Source organism: Hemiscyllium ocellatum, chromosome 9 (genome assembly GCF_020745735.1).
Source record: "Hemiscyllium ocellatum isolate sHemOce1 chromosome 9, sHemOce1.pat.X.cur, whole genome shotgun sequence".
Lineage (NCBI taxonomy): Eukaryota > Metazoa > Chordata > Chondrichthyes > Orectolobiformes > Hemiscylliidae > Hemiscyllium > Hemiscyllium ocellatum.
Window position 1 is genome coordinate 94,255,971 of NC_083409.1, and position 19,908 is coordinate 94,275,878.

General features: G+C 39.0%; 1 protein-coding gene across 1 annotated transcript in view; it reads right to left on the bottom strand.

Moving 5' to 3' along the window:
* Positions 1 to 253: 253 nt before the first annotated feature.
* Positions 254 to 19,908, bottom strand: part of tlcd4a (TLC domain containing 4a) — a 54,113-nt gene continuing 34,458 nt past the window's right edge. The window contains exons 7-8 of the mRNA XM_060830573.1: positions 15,163 to 15,236; positions 254 to 5,034 (exon numbers count right to left, since the gene is read on the bottom strand). Of these exons, the coding sequence (XP_060686556.1) occupies positions 4,719 to 5,034; positions 15,163 to 15,236 (390 nt within the window). The 3' untranslated portion in view covers positions 254 to 4,718. The remainder of the gene's footprint in view (positions 5,035 to 15,162; positions 15,237 to 19,908) is intronic.

A 19,908-nucleotide genomic window follows, 5' to 3' on the forward strand; every position in this document is an offset into this window, starting at 1 on the left:
GTAAAAGGCAAAAAAGAAGCTACCAAGTTTTGAGAAGATTTGTAGCTCAGGTTGAGGTTCTGGATGTAGGTTTGCTCACCAAGCAACAGGGTTCATTCAGATGTTTCGTCACCATACCAAGTAACATCTTCAGTGAGCCTCCCGACGAATCACTGCTGGTATTTCCTGCTTTCTATTTATATAAATAGAAATTTATATAACATATTATATATAACAAACATATAAATAGAAAGCAGGAAACACCAGCACTGCTTTGTCCAGAGACTCACTGAAGACGTTACATAGTGTGGTGACAAAATGTCGGAAAATGAACCTTCCAGCTCAGCGAGCAAACCTACATCCAAAAAAATGTTACAACAGTCCTCCTAAAATATTTTTCCAATAAAAATGAATCAATTTTATTGAATCAATTTTATTAAGGCCAAATAATATGAAATGAAATATTGCTCCAAATAAAAACTTTTAAATAACAAATGACAATATCTGTAACATCCAGCAGACAAGCTGACTACAGTACATAATTAGAAAACAGTGATAGATATTTTAAAAATTCATAAAATCTACTTGAAACATTATAATTGTTTTATTAAGCCATTAATGTAACTAACACACTACTTATTTATAGACAATTTTGTTTAATGAAGATGATTCTTACCAAGGTACATTTATAAATAGTAAAGATGCACCTACTTCACACCCATTCCAATGCCTCACAAACCATGGTGTAACATCAGTCAGTCTTCTGTAAATGTATTAATCCCAGCCATGCACAGCAACTGAACTGTTACAACTGTTTACAGTGCATCTCGCCTCAGAGGGATGGAAAAATGTGTAAGAGTTCCAACCCTTAATTGCTGCTGGCTGCACCAGCCTAAGGCAGCTAATCTTGGCTAGCTACTTGACCACAAAGGACATTAGTCAATTCTGACACTGGCTTCCCTAAATACAGACAAGTCTGTAGCTGACAGCAGTTAGGGGTTGGAACTCTTAAATGTTTTCTCCTCCCTCAGTGAGGAGATGTTCTAAACGATGTTGGTACATTTACAACATTTAAAAGGCATCTGGGTACATGAGTAGGAAAGTTTTAGAGGGATATGGGCCAAGCGCTGACAAATGGGACTAGATTAGTTTAGGATATCTAGTCAGCATGGACTAGATGGACCGAAGGGTCTGCTTCTATTCTAAATATCTCCATGACTCGAATTCTGAAAACCCAGCTGCTGGCTGAGATTAATGAATAGGAATTAAGTCAGTTATTTATAGGCTAATGGATTAATGCTACACCAGTTTTTAACTGTACTTCAGTAGGTATCAACAGTTTCAGGAAGCCTCTGGATCATCTTGTATCAGTACAAATTTAAAACAGTAGCGTACTAAAATGAATGGATTGTGAACTGGCCATTGCAGAAGATTAATTTAACTCTTTAATGTCTATAACTAAAACTACCATAAAACCACAGAGACAAAGTTGCATAAAATCAAAACATGACCGGATGAACAATTTTATCCATTTTTTTTCTCATTTTTTTATCTATAACTTTTAAAATTGCCATAAAAATTGTGTGTGCACGCACACATTCCAATTCTCCTATTTCAAATAATTAACTGCAAAATAGGATATTGATTTGGTATGCAAAAATCCCTGATTTATTTGACAGATGATTATGCTAACATACACATGCAATGTAGGAAAACCTCATATGCTTCTATAACTGATTAAAATGTATTAGTTTTGATATAAATAGACTGTTAGTTTGATATCAATAATTTAAAAAGGCCTAAAGGTCAAGTATTTTACTCATGTTATTAAAATTGAAATAACTTAAGTTTATAACTTTTTGGAAAACACCACCATGGTGAGGACATGTGTTCTTAAAATACAAAGGTAGCTACATGACAAAGGTAGCTACATGCATTTAAGGAATCTAATTGTTGCTCAGCTGCATTAAATGACATCATACATCTTCAACACTTTCAATGGTACACCATTCCTATAACGTAGTGGTTGTCACATTTGCTTTACATGCAAAAGGCCCTGGTTTGGAACTAGGCAGAAACAATCGAGGGGCTCTTGTGATGCAGAGGTAATGTCCCTACCCCTGGACTGCGAGGCTGGGTTCATGTTCCACCTGTTCCAGAGATGTGTAATCATATCACTGAATGGGTTGATTTAAAAAGAAAATAGGCTAAACAAAATAATGCTTTCAACTATGAAGCGATGGATGAATATTTTGCAAAACTTCTGGGGCAGCATGGTAGCTCAGTGGCTAGCACTACTGCCTCACAGCACGAGGGTCCCAGGTTTGATTCCAGCCTCAGGTGACTGTGTGGAGTTTACACATTCTCCCTGTGTGGGTTTGCTCTGGATGCTCCAGTTTCCACCCACAATCCAAAGATGTGCAGGTGAGGTCAATTAGCCATGCTAAATTACCCATCGTGATAGGTGCATTAGTCAGAGGGAAATAGGACTGGCTGGGTTACTATTTGGAGGGTAGGTGTGGATTTGTTGGGCCAAAGGGTTTGTTTCCACACTGTAGGGAATCTAATCTCAGTTTTATCTGAATTCCACACTAATATTCTGATAAATTAAGATTTTTTTTTTAAAAATGACCTTTTCATCTTAACACTTGAAGGAGTGAATTGGTTTAAATAAATAGCACTGCAATGCTTTAATAATAGTAAATGTTAAGGCAATTTTTCCCTCCAACCGACTTTTAAGAGTTAAATGGTGAAAGCAGCACTAACCAGATGTGCAAGCAAACTAAATAACTGGATGTGCGAGGGAAAAAAAAAGATTGTTTTTAAGAAACCACAACTAACACTTTAAAGATCCAGGTCATACAAGTTAAATTGGAATTACTGTGCAGATGCTGAAACAAAATGAGTAGGCTTGAACAGCAGGTGAGATCAATTCATCAAAAACTTGTTCTAGGTCAAAGTTGAACATTCAGAGAAAACTACAATATTTTTAGCTTTAGTACTTAAGTACTCCATGTGCAATCAAAGTCTAATGTAGCAATTGAGATGCATGCAAGATCACAAAATACAAATACACAATTCAATCAACATTATTCACCCATGTAACTAATTGGTGGTTCAGTTCAGGGGCATTAAAGAAGCAGACCAAGACTGGCAAGTTGTTGACCTGTTCACTTGACGCTGTTAAAATTTTTCAACCTGACATCTGAATCAAGCATAATATTAAAGACATATTCAATTCAGATACGCACTTAATACAGTAATATATCAATTTTATCCAACTTTCTCCATTGAACTTCTCAAACAATTAAACTTGAATAAGTCATACCATTGGGTTCCATCTAAAGCATTCAGTTAACACAACTGCTCTCAGATGTATTTTGACATCAAGAGACCTAGTATTGTGGAGACGGTTCAATTAGTCAATTTTCCAAGTCCTGGTGAGCTAATGAAGCAATCATCATTCAACAAAAAGCCTATAAAGCTAGAATTAGCTTACAGAATAAAGCAGCATCACAAAGAACACTTCAATATTAATTCTACATTGCGAACATAGAAATAATGCTATGTTTGAGGACTTTAAGATAATGATTAAATTAAGGTGTGTTGGTCAACCCAAATGAAATCATTAAAGAACGTGATAAAAACCATACACCGGACATTATTGCTAGATTTTTCTTAAAAAAAACAAACCATATAGTTCCATCCACCTCATGTGAAATTAAGATCTTAATGGCTGTTACATTCTCCTACACAGTACAGAATTGAAAAATCAATTAAACTCATATATACAATTCTACATAAGTAGATTTACAAATTAAAATTACTCAATCAAAACCCAAAGCTATGACAATTTGCAATCACTTCACTAATGATTGTACAAGATTAAATTATAAAATCACACAGCACTGATTACTTGCTGAAAGTATTCTGAATATAATCTGCATAAATATATTTTTAGATTCAACAGAAACAAATTTCAACTACGTGCCTAGTTGGTTACAGTTAAGAATTCCTAAGACAGCGAAGATTAGGCAACCTCTTTTGTATCATAAGTTCAACCAGACAACACATCACGTGATGACTTCTTAATCAAAAATCATTTTTTTTCTATTTATAAAAAAATGATAATTTAAATATTAAAACCAAATAAGTTATGTTTTGGAACTACTTATGCATGCAAATAAAGTGATCTTCCAATCCTATAGGAGCAACTGTTTTCAATATGTCTCTCTTCCTTGGGATTTCTTCCTATGTCAAAGGCACTCTATAAATGTGAATTATTCTTGTTAGTTTTCAGTGAAGAGAAATTTGTTATTTGCAGTTCAGATGAGCAAAAACAACTTCCTTCATGGCAACGAAAGCTCTTGATGCAGGTCTACAATTGCTTATGGCATTCAAAGCATTGTATTCCAAAATGCAAAACCTAAAATATAAATTCCTCAAAGTTGGATTTTACCTTCATGCAGTTTGAGAGCTTCTACTTGTATGAGTATAAATAAGCAAGGGGATTGCTGTTCAGTGTACGTATCATTTACATATGACACTGTTGCAACATGGTAAATATTGTACATTTATACGTTCCAAAATTCAATGGTCATCTTCATTTGCATAATGAATCAGATCTTTAGTGCAATACAGTATATCGTTAGTTTGTGGCTCAGGTTCCACTGTTGTGTATGAAACACCATTATGAATGCTGAGTTTTAAAATAAAATGAGAACAAGCAAAGCAAATCTCTAGTGTTGTTTTCCATTTTTCTGAATGTCTGCTTGCTGCTTCTTGCAGGCAAGCAAGACTTTGTAGCATCCCCTTCCGATCTTGTACATCCACATTATATTCATAACATCTAGGCAAAGGCTGGCCGCAATCCAAGCAAATTGTGCTCGCAGTCCAAGCTTGTAAAAGGCCTCTGTTCCAAACGTGTAAATCATTTTGCTATAGTATGGAGGCATTACAGCAACTCTCACCAGAAAGAATACCACCGTCATCAGAAACCCATTAATAATGTTTGGCAAGGAAGTTTTTGGATAACCTAATGCTTCAAAAAACCACCTGAAAAGCAAAGGGCAATGATCAGTATTACTTCCAAAGTAACATCACAGTGAAAGTACCATCCCTGCATTTGCATTCTAATCAAAGACAATTTAAATATAGTTAAAAATCACACACCAGGTTATACTCCAGCAGGTTTAATTGGAAGCACTAGCTTTCAGAGCGCTGCTCCTTCATCAGGTGGTTAATATAAATTGACAACCAGGTTACATGACTGAAATAACTGCACGAAGTCTGGTATCCCATCAAAAACTTGAAAGGATTCAGAAAAGATTTTCAAGGATGTTGCCAGGATTGGAGGGTTTGAGCTATAGGAAGAGGCTGAATAAGCAGGGGCTATTTTCCCTGGAGCCTCAGAGGCTGAGGGGTGACCTTATAGAGGTTTATAAAATCATGAGGGGCATGGATAGGATAAATAGACAAGGTCTGTTTTTCCCAGTTTAGGGGAGTCCAAAGCTAGAGGACATAGGAATAAGGTGAAAGAGGAAAGATTTAAAAAGTGGCCTGGGGGTAACTTTTTCATACAGAGGGTGGTGCATAGAAAGAGTTGCCAGAGGTGGTGGTGGAGGCTGGTACAATTACAACACTAAAAAGGCATCTGAATAGGTACACAAATAGGAAGGGTGTGGTGGGATATGAGCCAAATGGAACTAGATTAACTTAGGGTATCTAGTCGACATGGAGGAGTTGGAGCAAAGGATCTGTTTCCATGCTGTACATTTCGACGACGCTAAGTCACCCTTTATTTACATACCTAGCTCTCTCAGATCCAGCTCCTAGAGAGTGATCAGAACCCCTGACATTGTCAGCCAGGACTCCCTGGTCAGACCAGAGTAACTGCTCCAATCAGGGAACTTATTGTATGAGACCCACCTGGCTGACCTAGTTCCAATCACTACAGTGACAACCTTGCTGACCCAGAGTGATTCATCAAAATACTAAGGTTCTCCTGCCTCTTTTTCCAAGTATGACCTTCCTCCACCCATCATGTCAGAAGCCAGAACTCTTAAAAGTGTAATGATGAGAAAGCATTGAAAGAAAGATGGAGCCCTCACACAGCTGATTTGATTGGCTGCTGGCAACACTACTGGATTGCCAGCCAGAAACCCATTCATTTACAATTCCAATATTAAATTATTTACATGCAGGAAGTAGGATTTTTGGATAACATCAGCTGGGACAGAATTCCAAAGATGGCATGGAAAATATAATTGGGAATAGAATCATAGAAAATAGGAGTAGGCCAGATAGCCCTTTGAGCCTGCTCCACCATTTATGATCTTAGGTGACCATCCTAATCAATAGCATGTTCCCAGCTACTTTTCCCAATTGTTTTCTGTGGGAGTAAATTGCAAAAGGTCACCACTCTTAGGTGAGAAGAAATTTCTCCAGCCAAGGTCCAAAATGATTTACCCTGTACCTGTACAGACTGTGACTCCTGTTTTTGGACTCCCCATCATCAGGAATATGTTTCCTGCATTTTTCCTGTAAAATTCCAACAAGACTAGACAGATTTCTACAAGATTCTCCCGTCATTTTTCTGGACTCCAGTGAATATATTCCATGTCAATTCAACCTCTCCTCATAGATCAATCCTGCCAGCACAGGTATCAGTCTGTGAGACTCCTGCTGCACTCCCTCTGAAGCAAGAGCATCCTTCCTCAGATAAGGAGAACAAAGATGTGTACGATATTCCAGGTTTGGTCCCACAGAGACCGGTATAATTGCAGTGAGCTATCCCTGCTCCAGTACAATGACTAGGAATTCAAGAACTCCTAAACGAACTAAACATTCAAGACCCAGTGCTGGCAGAAGCATACGCAATCTGCTGGTATGTCAGATTTGTCAACAGAAGTGCATGGCTTTAGTAAACTCAATGCTGCAGTCATAATTCCCATCCAGTAACCGGTTGGCTTAATTCCACCAGAGGAAAAGTTAATTGAATCACAGAGACACAATATTTAATTTTTCTTTTTCCCCTGATGATCTCATTCAGCAATCTGTTCCGTAGTTAACAACAATTGTCAGGTGTCTCTAGAGGCATATGACCTGCTATCCTGCCCTATTAGGATTGGATGGTGAAATTTAAAGTTTGATGTTGGGAAACTATAGCAATAACCTTAATTTGCTGGTTCTGAAACTGGGATTATCTGCACGTTCCAAGATGCTTCATTTTTAATCCATTTACTTGGATAGGTACTTCATTCATTTATTAATGATGTACAGTCCTTTGCAAATGTGTTGAATGGAAACTTGCTAACTACTAAATAAATCTGGGTAAATATAATTTAGCATCGTTTTATTTCAAGATCAGCTTGAACTGTTAAGTTCAGAACCAGAAGATCTTGAGGCTTAAATTTCAATAAATACAAATACAAATCACAGAATGTGTTTCTTGAATTCCGTGCTAAGACAATATTTTGATTTAATATAGAGGGGAAGTGAAAAAGGTAACTGGACTCCATATAAGAAGAATCTGACAGCTGACATAATCACCGAATCATTGACCCGACTTTTCTTGATCTCAATCATTTAGGTTTGGGTATGCTGGCTACACTCCCAGTGGGTACATCAGCTGGGCTAAATGAGATACATGCTGAAAATGTGTTGCTGGAAAAGCACAGCAGGTCAGGCAGCATCCAAGGAACAGGAGATTCGACGTTTCGGGCATAAGCCCTTCTTCAGGCTTATGCCCGAAACGTCGAATCTCCTGTTCCTTTGATGCTGCCTGGCCTGCTGCGCTTTTCCAGCAACACATTTTCAGCTCTGATCTCCAGCATCTGCAGACCTCACTTTCTCCTCCTAAATGAGATACATCTAAGGATACTAAAGGAAATAAGAAGGAAAATTGTGGAAGCATGAACCTTAATCTTAAATTCATTCTTGCATATACGAATGGGGCCAGAGAACAAATACAAAGCCTATACCGATAACCTCTAAATCTTTGGTGAGTTAATTAACTTCAGCCATGAGAGTTTTCAGAATGATCATCTGGGACAAAACTAACTGTCATTTGGGAAAAATTGTAATGCATATCAGCACAGACTTATTAATGGCATGTCATATTTAAACGTTATTGGAATTTGACATTGATGTTGGTGTACATGGACTTCAGAAAATGTTTGACGAGGTAGAACACGGAATATTTCAGCGCAGGACAGGCCCTTCAGCCCTCGATGTTGTGTCGACCTGTGAAACTAATCTGAAGCCCATCTAACCTACACTATTCCATTTTCATCCACATGTTTATCCAATGATCACTTAAATGCCCTTAAAATTGGCGAGTCTACTACTTTTGCAGGCAATGCGTTCCATGCCCCTACTACACTGAGTAAAGAAAGTATCTCTGACATCTGTCCTATATCTGTTATCCCTCAATTTAAAGCTATGCCCTTGTGCTAGCCATCACCATCCAAGGAAAAAGCTTCTCACTGTCCACCCTATCTAACCCCCTGATTATTTTATACCTCTCAAGTCACCTTCTTCTCTTTAATGAAAACAGCCTCAGCCTTTCCTCCGAAGACCTTCCCTCCTTACCAGGCAACAACCTAGTAAATTTCCTCTGAATCCTTTCCGAAGCTTCCACATCCTTCCTATAATGTCGTGACCAGAACTGTATGCAATACTTCAAATGCGGCCGCACCAGAATTTTGTACAGCTGCTGCATGACTTCAGAAACTCAATCCCTCTACTAATAAAAGCTAACACACCGTTTGTTTTCTTAACAACCCTATCAACCTGGGTGGCAACTTTCAGAGATCCATATACATGGACACCTAGATCCCTCTGCTCATCTATGCTACCAAGAATCTTATCACTAGCCCAGTACTCTGCATTCCTGTTGCTCCTTCCAAAGTGAATCACTTCACACTTTTCTGCATTAAACTCATTCTGTCACCTCTCAGCCCAGCTCTGCAGCTTATATATGTCCCTCTGTAACATGCAACATCCTTCTGTACTATCCATAACTCTATAGACCTTAGTGTCATCCACAAATTTGCTAATCCTTCCATCTACGCCTTCATCCAGGTCATTTATAAAAATGACAAACAGTAGTGGACATCCTTAAGGTACACCAGTAGTAACCGAACTCCAGGAGGAACGTGTACCATCAATCACCAACATCTGACTTCTTTCAGCTAGCCAATTTCTGATCCAAACCGCCAAACCACCCTCAATCCCATGTCTCTGTATTTTGTCCAACAGCCTGGGGAACTTTATCAAACACCTTACTGAAATCCCGATAAACCACATCAACAACGTTATTCTCATACACCTGTTTGGTCACCTTCTCAAAGAATTCAATAAGGTTTGTGAGGCATGACCTACACCTTCACAAAGTGTTGACTATCCCTAATGAAATCATTCCTTTCTAGATGATTATAAATTCTCTTATAACCTTTTCCAATACTTTACCCATAACCGAAGTAAGGCTCAACTGGTCTACAATTACCAAGGTTGTCTCTACTCCCCTTCTTGAACAAGGGGACAACATTTGCTATCCTCCTGTCTTCTGGCACTATTCTTGCAGTCAATGACGACATAAAGATCAAAGCCAAAGGCTTGGCAATCTCCTCCCCGGCTTCCCAGGGAATCCTGGGATAAATCCCATCCAGTTCAGTGGTCTTATCTATTTTTACACTTTGCAGAATTGCTAACACCTCCTCCTTGTGAACCTCTAATCTAGTAGCCCGTATCTCTGTATTCTCCTCGACACCATTGTCTTTTGCTAGTGTGAATACTGCTGAAAAATATTCATTTAGCGCTTCACCAATCTCCTCTGACTCCACGCACGACTTTCCACTGCTATCCTTGATTATCTTTCTCTAGTCATTCTTTTATTTATGATTACCTATGGAAAGCCTTAGTGTTTTTTTGATCCTATCTGCAAACAACATCTCATGCCCCGCCTAGTTCCTCTTAAATTTTTCTTTCGGTCCTTCCTGGCTAACTTGTAACTTCAAGTGCCATAACGGAGCCTTCACATCTCATGCTAACATAAGTTTTCTTCCTCCTCTTGACAAGAGATTCAACTTCCTTAGTAAACCACGGTTCCCTCGCTCGACAACTTCCTCCCTGCCTGACAGGTACATACTTATCAAGGACCCACAGTAGCTGTTCCTTGAAAAAGCTCTACATTTCAATTGTGCATGTCCCCTGCAGTTTCCTTCCCCATCCTATGCATCCTAAATCTTGCCTAATTGCATCGTAATCGCCTTTCCCCCATATATAACTCTTGACCTGCAGTGCCACAACAGGCTTAACAAAGCTCAACCAGATGAACTTAAAGGGAAAATGGCAACATGAATACAAAGTGGCTCAGTGACAGGAATCAGTAATAGTAAATAGTTTTTTTTTGGACTGGATGAAGATTACATTTGCAGTAGGAATGGTATTAAATACCACTTTGATACATTTCCAGGAATGGTATTAAGAGCCCTGCTTTTCCCCAATGTATTTTATTGACCTAGACTTCTGACTATTCAAAGCCAATTTCAAAATTTGCAGATGATAAACTCTGTTAGTCTTATCAAACCGGAGAAGACAGTGATAGACTTCAAGAAGACAGAAGCCAGTAGAGTGGGTGGACAGAGAAGTGCAGAGAAATGTGAAAATTTCTATAAAAATCAGTACAATTCTAAAAAGACTGCAGGAAAGAAATACCCAAGAACATATGGAAATAAATCTTTCATGGTGGTGTGGGACAAGTTGAGAAACCATACTGGATTCAGGGCTTATGCATAGGGCCAAAGTGAACACAAAGAAATATTACTAAAGGAAAGCTTTACTCAAACTTTTCATCTTGCAGTTACTAGAATCAGATGTTTACCAGATCTTTGTGGGAAATGATGGAACAGCTTCAGCAACTGTACAAGGATACCCAGGTCTTCTCCAATCTAATTGCTAATCAGAAAATAATCTGCCTTTGCTTTTGCTGCCAAAAAAATGGATAACCTCACATTTGTCCACATGGCATCCGCCATCTATTTACCTGCTTGCTCAACTTGTCCAAATTAAACTAAAGCAGCTCTTCATCAACCTCATAATTCACCCTCTCCCCCAGCTTTGAGTCATCTGCAAATTTGGAGGTGATACAGTTAGTTCCTCTAAATTATCAACATATTTTGTGAACAGCATAATGACAATACTTGCAGCATGTTTTAAGAATCAGAACTCCATTGTCATAAGAGCTGATGTAAAAACGCAATCAAGAATTCCTGCAAAATTTTAATCACAGTCCCTCTGTTGTGGAGGTTAGAGTCAGATATAACACTGACAGTAATTAGCATCAATCTCTAGATGCTCTCTGACAGGTTTTAAACTTTTTCATCACGGTGGATCTAGTTAGAAACCCATAGAGCTGACTGTCTGCAAATGAATGTATATTTACAGATTACAGCAATATCATGGCTGAGAGTTTTTGATCATGTTATTAGTAAAAATGCACAATTTAACATCCAATTACATTAATAATTGCTTGCAATGATTTGGTTCTGTTTGTTTCTCAGATGAAAAATTAGCAGTCTCCAGAAAATGACATTGATATTTCACATCATTCAATTCTGAAAACACCCATTAATTACAGCATTGAAGAGGAGGTAACAACCAGTTGTTATTGCCTCAAAAAGAAAATTGAGGAGGATGGAAGTTTTCTCCACCTTTGCACACCCACCAAAAACTTTTTGACCCAATGATAGCATCCTCTTGCTTTTCTTACCATCTGAGAATCTTGGACCAAAATGTTAGCTATACCCTTGTGCAATAGTGTGATAGCGTTATCTGACAATAATTTGGCAGCCCTTGGACATAAAGATATTCAAGTTCCACTTCGGAACTTGAGTGCAAAAAATCAAGGCTGATGCACCAGTGCAGTATGGAGGGAATGTTGCACTGTCACAGTTCCATCTTTTGGATGAGACCTTAAAAGAGGGGTTATGATTTAAAAAATAAAAAGTCCCTTGGCACTATTTTGAAGAGGAGTAAGGAGTTAGCCCTGGTCTCTTGGCCAATATTTATCCATTGATCAGCACTGTAAGTTGCCTAGTCATCATCATAATATTGTTTTTTGAAGCTTGCTTTGCACAAATTCATTGCCACATTTCCTACATTCCAACAGGGGAGGTGATGGCCTAGTAGCATTATTGCTGGACTGTAAATCCAGACACCCAGGTCGTGTTCTATGGATCTGGGTTCAAATCCCACCATGACAGAACGGAAATCTGAAATTATGAGTCTAATGATGACCATGATGATGGTCAGGAAAAACCCACCTGGTTCACTAATGTCCTTTAGAGAAGGAAACTGCTATCCTTCCCTGCTCTGGAGTACACATGACTCCGGACCTAGAGCGATGTGGCTGACTCTTAACTGCCCGCTGGGATGAACAATAAATGCTGACCTTGCCCTCAGTGCATGAATGAATTAAAGATAAACAGGGGCTATACTTCTAAAGTATTTCATTGGATGTAAAGCACTTGAGAATTTCAGTAATCATATAACTGAAAGGTTTTCTTTCCTTCTTTATTCAAGACTAATAGGAGTCTGAGGATGATGAATATTCAGAAACCTTGCTATAATGGTGGGTCAGAAATATAGGAATTACTCTGACTTGACCATGTGCTTAGGAGGACCACACTGACTAATTTGCTATCAAGTCAAATTGGCACTCAAAGAACACATTCAAGACATTCAGATGTGCAAGCAATTTCTGTTGACAATGGGTTCCTCGATTCCTTTGAAATTGGTAAAGGTGGATCCAGTCAGATCATTGTCTGACCTTCACTTTTTCTCGTCACTACACATAATATTTTGATGAAAGGCAACAAAATCAATGAATGTGAGTAACTGAAATGGATGAAGAAGTGCTGCTGAACCTGCTCCTTGGGGGAAATAAAATCAATGAGTTCATATTTAAAAAGTTATCTTCACTTATTGACTCAGCCTTCCCCATTTTCCAGCAAGCTTTCAGCATTCTCTGCTGTGGTCTTTCGAGCAATGGTGATATGCAGGGGCTGAGAGAATAATTTACACAGCAATAATGAACTGACTTCAAAGTGGAAATGCTGTTCCCAAGATATTAATTGTTTTGCTGCTTCTTGAATGGTGGACGTCACAAAATGGGCTGAACGAAGACTTTAAGAAATAGCAACAGGTCTGGTCCATTTGACCACTGAGGCATGCTCTACCATTCAATGTTCATAGCTGATCCACTGAATTGCTGAAATGCATCTTGTGAACATTGCATATTGCAAATAAAGCATTCTTCTGATATATATGGTTATTGAGAACAACAAGGAAGCTAACTTTTCTCTTCCATAATAAGCTTCCAAAACATCATTGAGGTTACGCAATTATCAAGCACTCTATCACATTGCTGATTAGGTTATAGATGAAGAGGCTTTGACGCATCAGGGGAGTCAGCCATTGCTAGTTAACTAGCCACTACGTTGACCTTGTCGACACGGCATTGTTGTGCTAGTCCAATACACTTCTAGTTAATGGGAAGTCTCAGAATGTTGCATTTAAATTATCCAGTGATAATGTTACCACTGAAAAGTGAAATGGAAAAGGTCAGTCCTAGGCTAGGTGAGCCCTGAACTCTATGTCACCCAGATTCCAGCAAATTTCATTATCAGAATGGTATTCATGGAGATAAACACTGTAGAATCAGCAGCAAACCGCCTCAATCCTAACCAACATTCCCTGTAAGCTGCCTGCGAGGTGATACAGTAACACGGAAGGTAATACACAGTCCAATCACAAACAGTCCCCATTAAGTCAAACAAAAAAAATTAAAGTACTACAATTTCAAATGAATGGGTTGTGCACCAAACATACACAAAGTGGAAGGTTGCTCCTGATTCCTCACAGAAAGAAGGTAATTAATGAAACAGATGGACATGGTTGGCATAAAGACATTATCCAGAGGAACTTGGGCACAGAGGTAGTATTCCTACCCCTGGAACAGGAAGTGGAGGTTCAACTCCCATCTGCTCCAGAGATGTGTAATAACACCTATCCGAGGAACTAGGACCCTCTTGTGGTGCAGTGATGGTAGTGACCCTACCCCTGCACTGGAAAGTCCGGGTTCAAGTCCCACCTGTTCCAGTGCTGTGTACTAACGTCACTGAACAGGCTGATTGGAATGATGCAGGGGCAGAACATGGATAAGACAACACACAGGCAATTGGTTCTCCACAGCTAAATATAGCACACTTAAGAGACATCTCAGTCAGACTGCAAGGACAATGAATTTGTGTTAGCATGATCATTAAAGAGGAGAAACAGAGGAATACAGGAGAGAAAAACAAAAAAAAACTATATATTTAATCAGAACAATGCATGAAACCCAAGTGAGACAAGTTACAAAATGTTAGCATAAACAATGATATTTGATACTAAGTCATACATCCTCACTTAGAATTATGCAGCAGTTTGTTCATCATCATCGGGTAAAAATCCAGGAACTCCTTGCCTAACAGCACTTTGGGTGTCACTACACCCCAAGGTTTGCAGTGAATCAAGATGGTGGCTCATCACCACCTTCTCAAAGGTGGTCAGATATGGGCATTGACTGCTGGCTGTGCCAGTGATGTCCACACATCATAAGCAAATATTAAAAATAGTTTAATTGCCAACCAATATGAAAAGGCAACAACATCTTGAAACTTACCTCTCCCCACCACCCATTGTACTGGGGCCAATGGCAGAACAGCAAATCAAATCGAGCAACTTATCGAGATTCTCAATTCATTAACTCTCTCTTCTGAGCCATGAATCTCCAAATGATTTACGCACTCAAAAATTGTCTGTATTAAACGCCAAAATGTTTAGCAACAAAATCCAGACCTTTCTTTTAAAAAATATGTCAAAAGCAAGTAAAGAATTAATGAAGAGTTATTGTTTTGAACCCTTTAATGTTACAGCGATGTGGAGGTACCAGTGTTGGACTAGGGTGGGCAAAGTCAGAAGTTACATGACACCAGGTTATAGTGTGACAAAACAGCAGAGCTCCGAAATCTCACGATTTCAAATAAACCTGTTGGACTATAACGTGGTGTCGTGTGACCTCTGAACATGTTACAAATTATAATTGTTTAGTTATACATAAATAGTAAATATACCTACCGCTGGTTAACAAAAGGTGTTGAAAATTCTGCAATCAGACGGAAGTTAGCAAAATAAGGCAGCAATCCTTGGCCCTAAAAGAGCAAGTTAAAAATTTAAAGTTTACCTATAATCCACATCAAACAAATCTCTCCACAAGAAAAGGTAATATATTGACTCAAAGCACCATAGCCTTCAAGAAGTATATAATAGATTAAAGAGAAACAAATTAAATACTTGGGTCACTTATGTTCCACCAACAATTGAAGTAATAACTTTGCTTTGAGGCAAAAACAGAATAAAATACTAATTTTGTATAATGCCCATCTCTGCAATGGTTCATTCTTAAGATAAATAATGTTAATGCACATATTATATAGACTGTGAATATTTGTATCAAATGCCAACCACATGGCTGGAAAATTGCACAAACAGACTTAGCTCACAGCATATTCCACCTGCATGTTCTGGAGTACCATATCGAAAACAGCACGTTGACTAATGTCCTTACGAAGACCTGCCTACTTTCAGGATAAAGAAATCCAGAATTTTAATAGTGAAGAATGGAACTCCTTTCCTTTCATTTTTTTGACCAGAAACCGATTATGAACTGTTGAACTAAAGAAAAGATTGCAAGAGGACACATTTATTTTCTATATGTAGATAAGTTCATTTGGTTAGAGGATAATGAATGTTTACACATTTCAGTTTTCAAACAGACTTATACACCATTGAAATACATGATTACAAATCTTTAATGGAAAATAGTAAGCAAAATGTTGTAATTTCACTGAATATCTTTAAATGCTCATTTCCAATAGGAGCCTTTCATGGAAGACAATAAGGAGATTAAAGACATTTTTATCTGATCAGTTCTACAAACTACAAAAATAAAGCACAAAAATCCACTAATTTACAAATTATCCAATGCATAAAGTGCAGAATCTGTACTATTCTAAGGCCTTCATAACAGCTCACTTAAGTGAAAATAAAGGAACTTAAAGTCCTGTAAATTTCCACTCTCCTACAGAGAAGATGCCACTACTCTTGGAAGGAAGCATGTTTCTCTCCATCTTTAAACCCCTTAAGTTCTCTCCACTTCAAGATTAATCTCTGATCAAACAGGTGATAGATACCAGATGTCTTCCACTGGCGGTATTACAAGTTGCAAAACAAGATGAGCATCTGGTGTTGACAAACTCTCAAATAAAGAACCCACAAAAAGTCATGAAGTTCAATATTTTCACTAACTCAAGAATTTTAAAAAAGACAATGTGATTTGACTGCTATTATTTCAGTCAAACAGTTTTAATAATTGTTCAAACTATCCACAAATTCTCCAGACACTGATCTGCAGAGATTGTCAGCTGTGCTTTAAGGATTTTATTTGGAGCATTTTTTTTCAACTCAGCAAATTCCCTGCTTGTCTCTGGATTGCCAGTCTGTCTGGGGCAGAGTGCCAAATTTGTCCAATAAAATGTACAGCTAATTGGTGCTGAGTGGGAGATGCTGGGAAATCGTAAAATATTTTAGTTTACGGAGTAATAATTCCAGTGTTAGATTGCCAATTGAAGTAGCCAAATTAATATATCCATGAAATTCTATGCATTGTTGTGGTTCTGTTCGCCGAGCTGGGAGTTTTTGTTGCAAACGTTTCGTCCCCTTTCTAGGTGACATCCTCAGTGCTTGGGAGCCTCCTGTGAAGGCTTCACAGAAGGGTCCCAAGCCCTGAGGATGTCACCTAGAAAGGGGACGAAATATTTGCAACAAAAACTCCCAGCTTGGCGAACAGAACCACAACAACGAGCACCCGAGCTACAAATCTTCTCACAAACTTTGAATTCTATGCATTGTTTGAATTAAAATATTTGTAACCCTTCCAAGAAACATTATTTTGTTCGATTCCGACAAATGGTTTAGCGTAGTGTATACCATCTACAAAATGCACTGCAGAAATTCACCAAAGATCCTTACACAGCACCATGGACCCATGACTGCTACTATCCAGAAGGCCAAGGGCAGTAAATTCATAGGAACACCACCACCTACCAATTCCCCTCCAAACTACTTTCTTAACTTGGAAATTCATTATTATCCCCTCACTGTTGTTGTGTCAAAATCTTGGAATTCCCTCCCTACGAGCATTATGGGTCTACTTAAAAGCATAGATAAAATCAGTTCAAAAAGGCAGCAGACCACCACCTTGTAAGGGCGATTAGGGATGGGTAATAAATGCTGGCCCAGCCAGTGAGGCATATGTCCGAGTGAGTTTTTTTAAAAATTCTAGTACGTCAATTGTCACCAACCGATCGAAGTACAATATATTTGCTATGGCATAAGTAGTAGACTTGTTATAGCAAACAGCAAAATAAAAGTGAACAGCGAGGAGGAAAGCCTTTGATTACAGGATGAAATGGACATTCTGATCAGATGGAGTAAACTAGTGCAAATGGAATTTAACGCTGAAAAGGGAGATGTGATGCACTTCAGAGAATAAACAAAGGAGTATACTTTCAATGGTAGGACCAGGATGTAGAAAGAATCAGAACGATCTTCATACGCAGGTATACAGATATGCACAGGAAAGGTAGACAAGATGGATAAGAAGATGGGATCCTTGACTTTATTCATTGAATACAAGAGCAAGGAGGTTATGATGCAGCTGGATATAACACTAGTTAGGCCACAGCTGGAGTACTGTGCACTGTTCTCGTCGCTACACTATGGAAAGGACGAGGTTACACTGAGAGGCCATGGAAGAGATTCTCTGGAATGTTGTCAGACAGGGTTGGAGGATCTGAGCTACAGGGAGAGGCTGAACAGGCTGGGGCTGTTTTCCCTGGAGCGTCAGAGGCTGAGGGGTGACCTTATAGAGGTTTACAAAATTATGAGGGGCATGGATAGGATAAATAGACAAAGTCTTTTCCCTGGGGTCAGGTAGTCCAGAACGAGAGGGCATAGATTTAAGGTGAGAGGGGAAAGATATAAAAGAGACCTATAGGGGCAACTTTTTCACGCAGAGGGTGGTATGTGTTTGGAAAGAGCTGCCAGAGGATGTGGTGGAGGCTGATACAATTGCAACATTTAAAAGCCATTTGGATGGGTATATGAATAGGAAGGGTTTGGAGGGATATGGGCTGGGTGCTGGCAGGTGGGACTAGATTGGGTTGGGATATCTGGTCAGCATGAATGGGTTGGACCGAAGGGTCTGTTTCCATGCTGTACATCTCTATGACTTGATAACTGGAACAATTTAGCTGTGAAGAGAGACTAAGTAGGCTGGCATTGTTTGCCTTGGAGCAAAGAAGTCTGAGAGGGCAATAAAACTGAAATGTCCAAACTTCTGAGGGACACAGACAGGGTAGATAGGGAGAAACATTTCCCCTTCATAAAGGGGTCAAAATCAGGGGGCACAATTTCAAGGTAAGGAATAGGTTTTGAGGAAACCAATTTTCACCCAGAGCATTCAGGGTATCTGGAACTCACTGCCTGTAAGGGTGTGCTGAAGCGGGTACTCTCAAGACATTTAATAACCAATAAGAGCACTGGAAATGCCACAGCATAGGAGGATATAGACCAAGTGCTGGAAAAGGGGTGAGAATAAATGGATGTTTGATGATCAACATGGACACAATGGGCTGAAGGGCCTCTTTCTGTGTTGTATAATCTATATAATGTATAAACCTAATGGGTCATCTGATCAGTTTAGGGTAATTTAGTCACTTTAAATCTGTATGGGAGAACTGTAACCAATACAATTTTTAGTCCCGCTGAAACAGAATTAGATTAGATTACTTACAGTGTGGAAACAGGCCCTTCGGCCCAACAAGTCCACACCGACCCGCCGAAGCGCAATTCACCCATACCCCTACATATACCCCTTACCTAACACTACGGGCAATTTAGCATGGCCAATTCACTTGACCCGCACATCTTTGGACTGTGGGAGGAAACCGGAGCACCCGGAGGAAACCCACGCAGACACGGGGAGAACGTGCAAACTCCATACAGTCAGTCGCCTGAGGCGGGAATTGAACCCAGGTCCCTGGCGCTGTGAGGCAGCAGTGCTAACCACTGTGCCACCGTGCCGAATATCAAACACTTACAGATAGATGAGTGAGAAAAAAAATCTTGAACCTTATCATGATCAATTTCCATGTTGAACTACGGAGAAATTAATAAAAAACACTCGTGGACTGGGTCTAAAAAGACATTTATAACAAATGTTTACCTCCTCCGGTTCACACAAAGTGAAGATCATTTCCAGCTGGGGTAATATTGAAAACCAAGGTTAGCTTGGCAAGCAGAATTGGTTAAATTTGCTTCCACTTGCAGTTGCTATCAGTTGGGAAACTGTACAAAAACATAAACAAGTTTCCTCTATTGGGATAGCACTTATCCACTCAATGTCTGGAGCAAACACATCAAACTTAGACACTCGAAGGATGTCTAAGCTCTACACGCTACATAAATGCCAGGCAATGACCATCTCCAACCAGAAAGCATCCACCCATCATCCCTTGATATTCAATGCTATTACCATCGCTAAACCCTCCACAATTAACATTCTAGGGATTACCATTGGCCGCAGTAACCTACCTTTTCAATTCTCTACTCCCACCATACCAATATTTTCCGAGCAATATTGTACCTCCCTTTCAAAAAACAAAACCTCAATCCATTAGCAGATGTAGATTTCTCATGAGGTCACTGTGAGGCATTATTGTTGACTTCTAACCTGGAGTTCATAGTAGATAGTCCAATCAT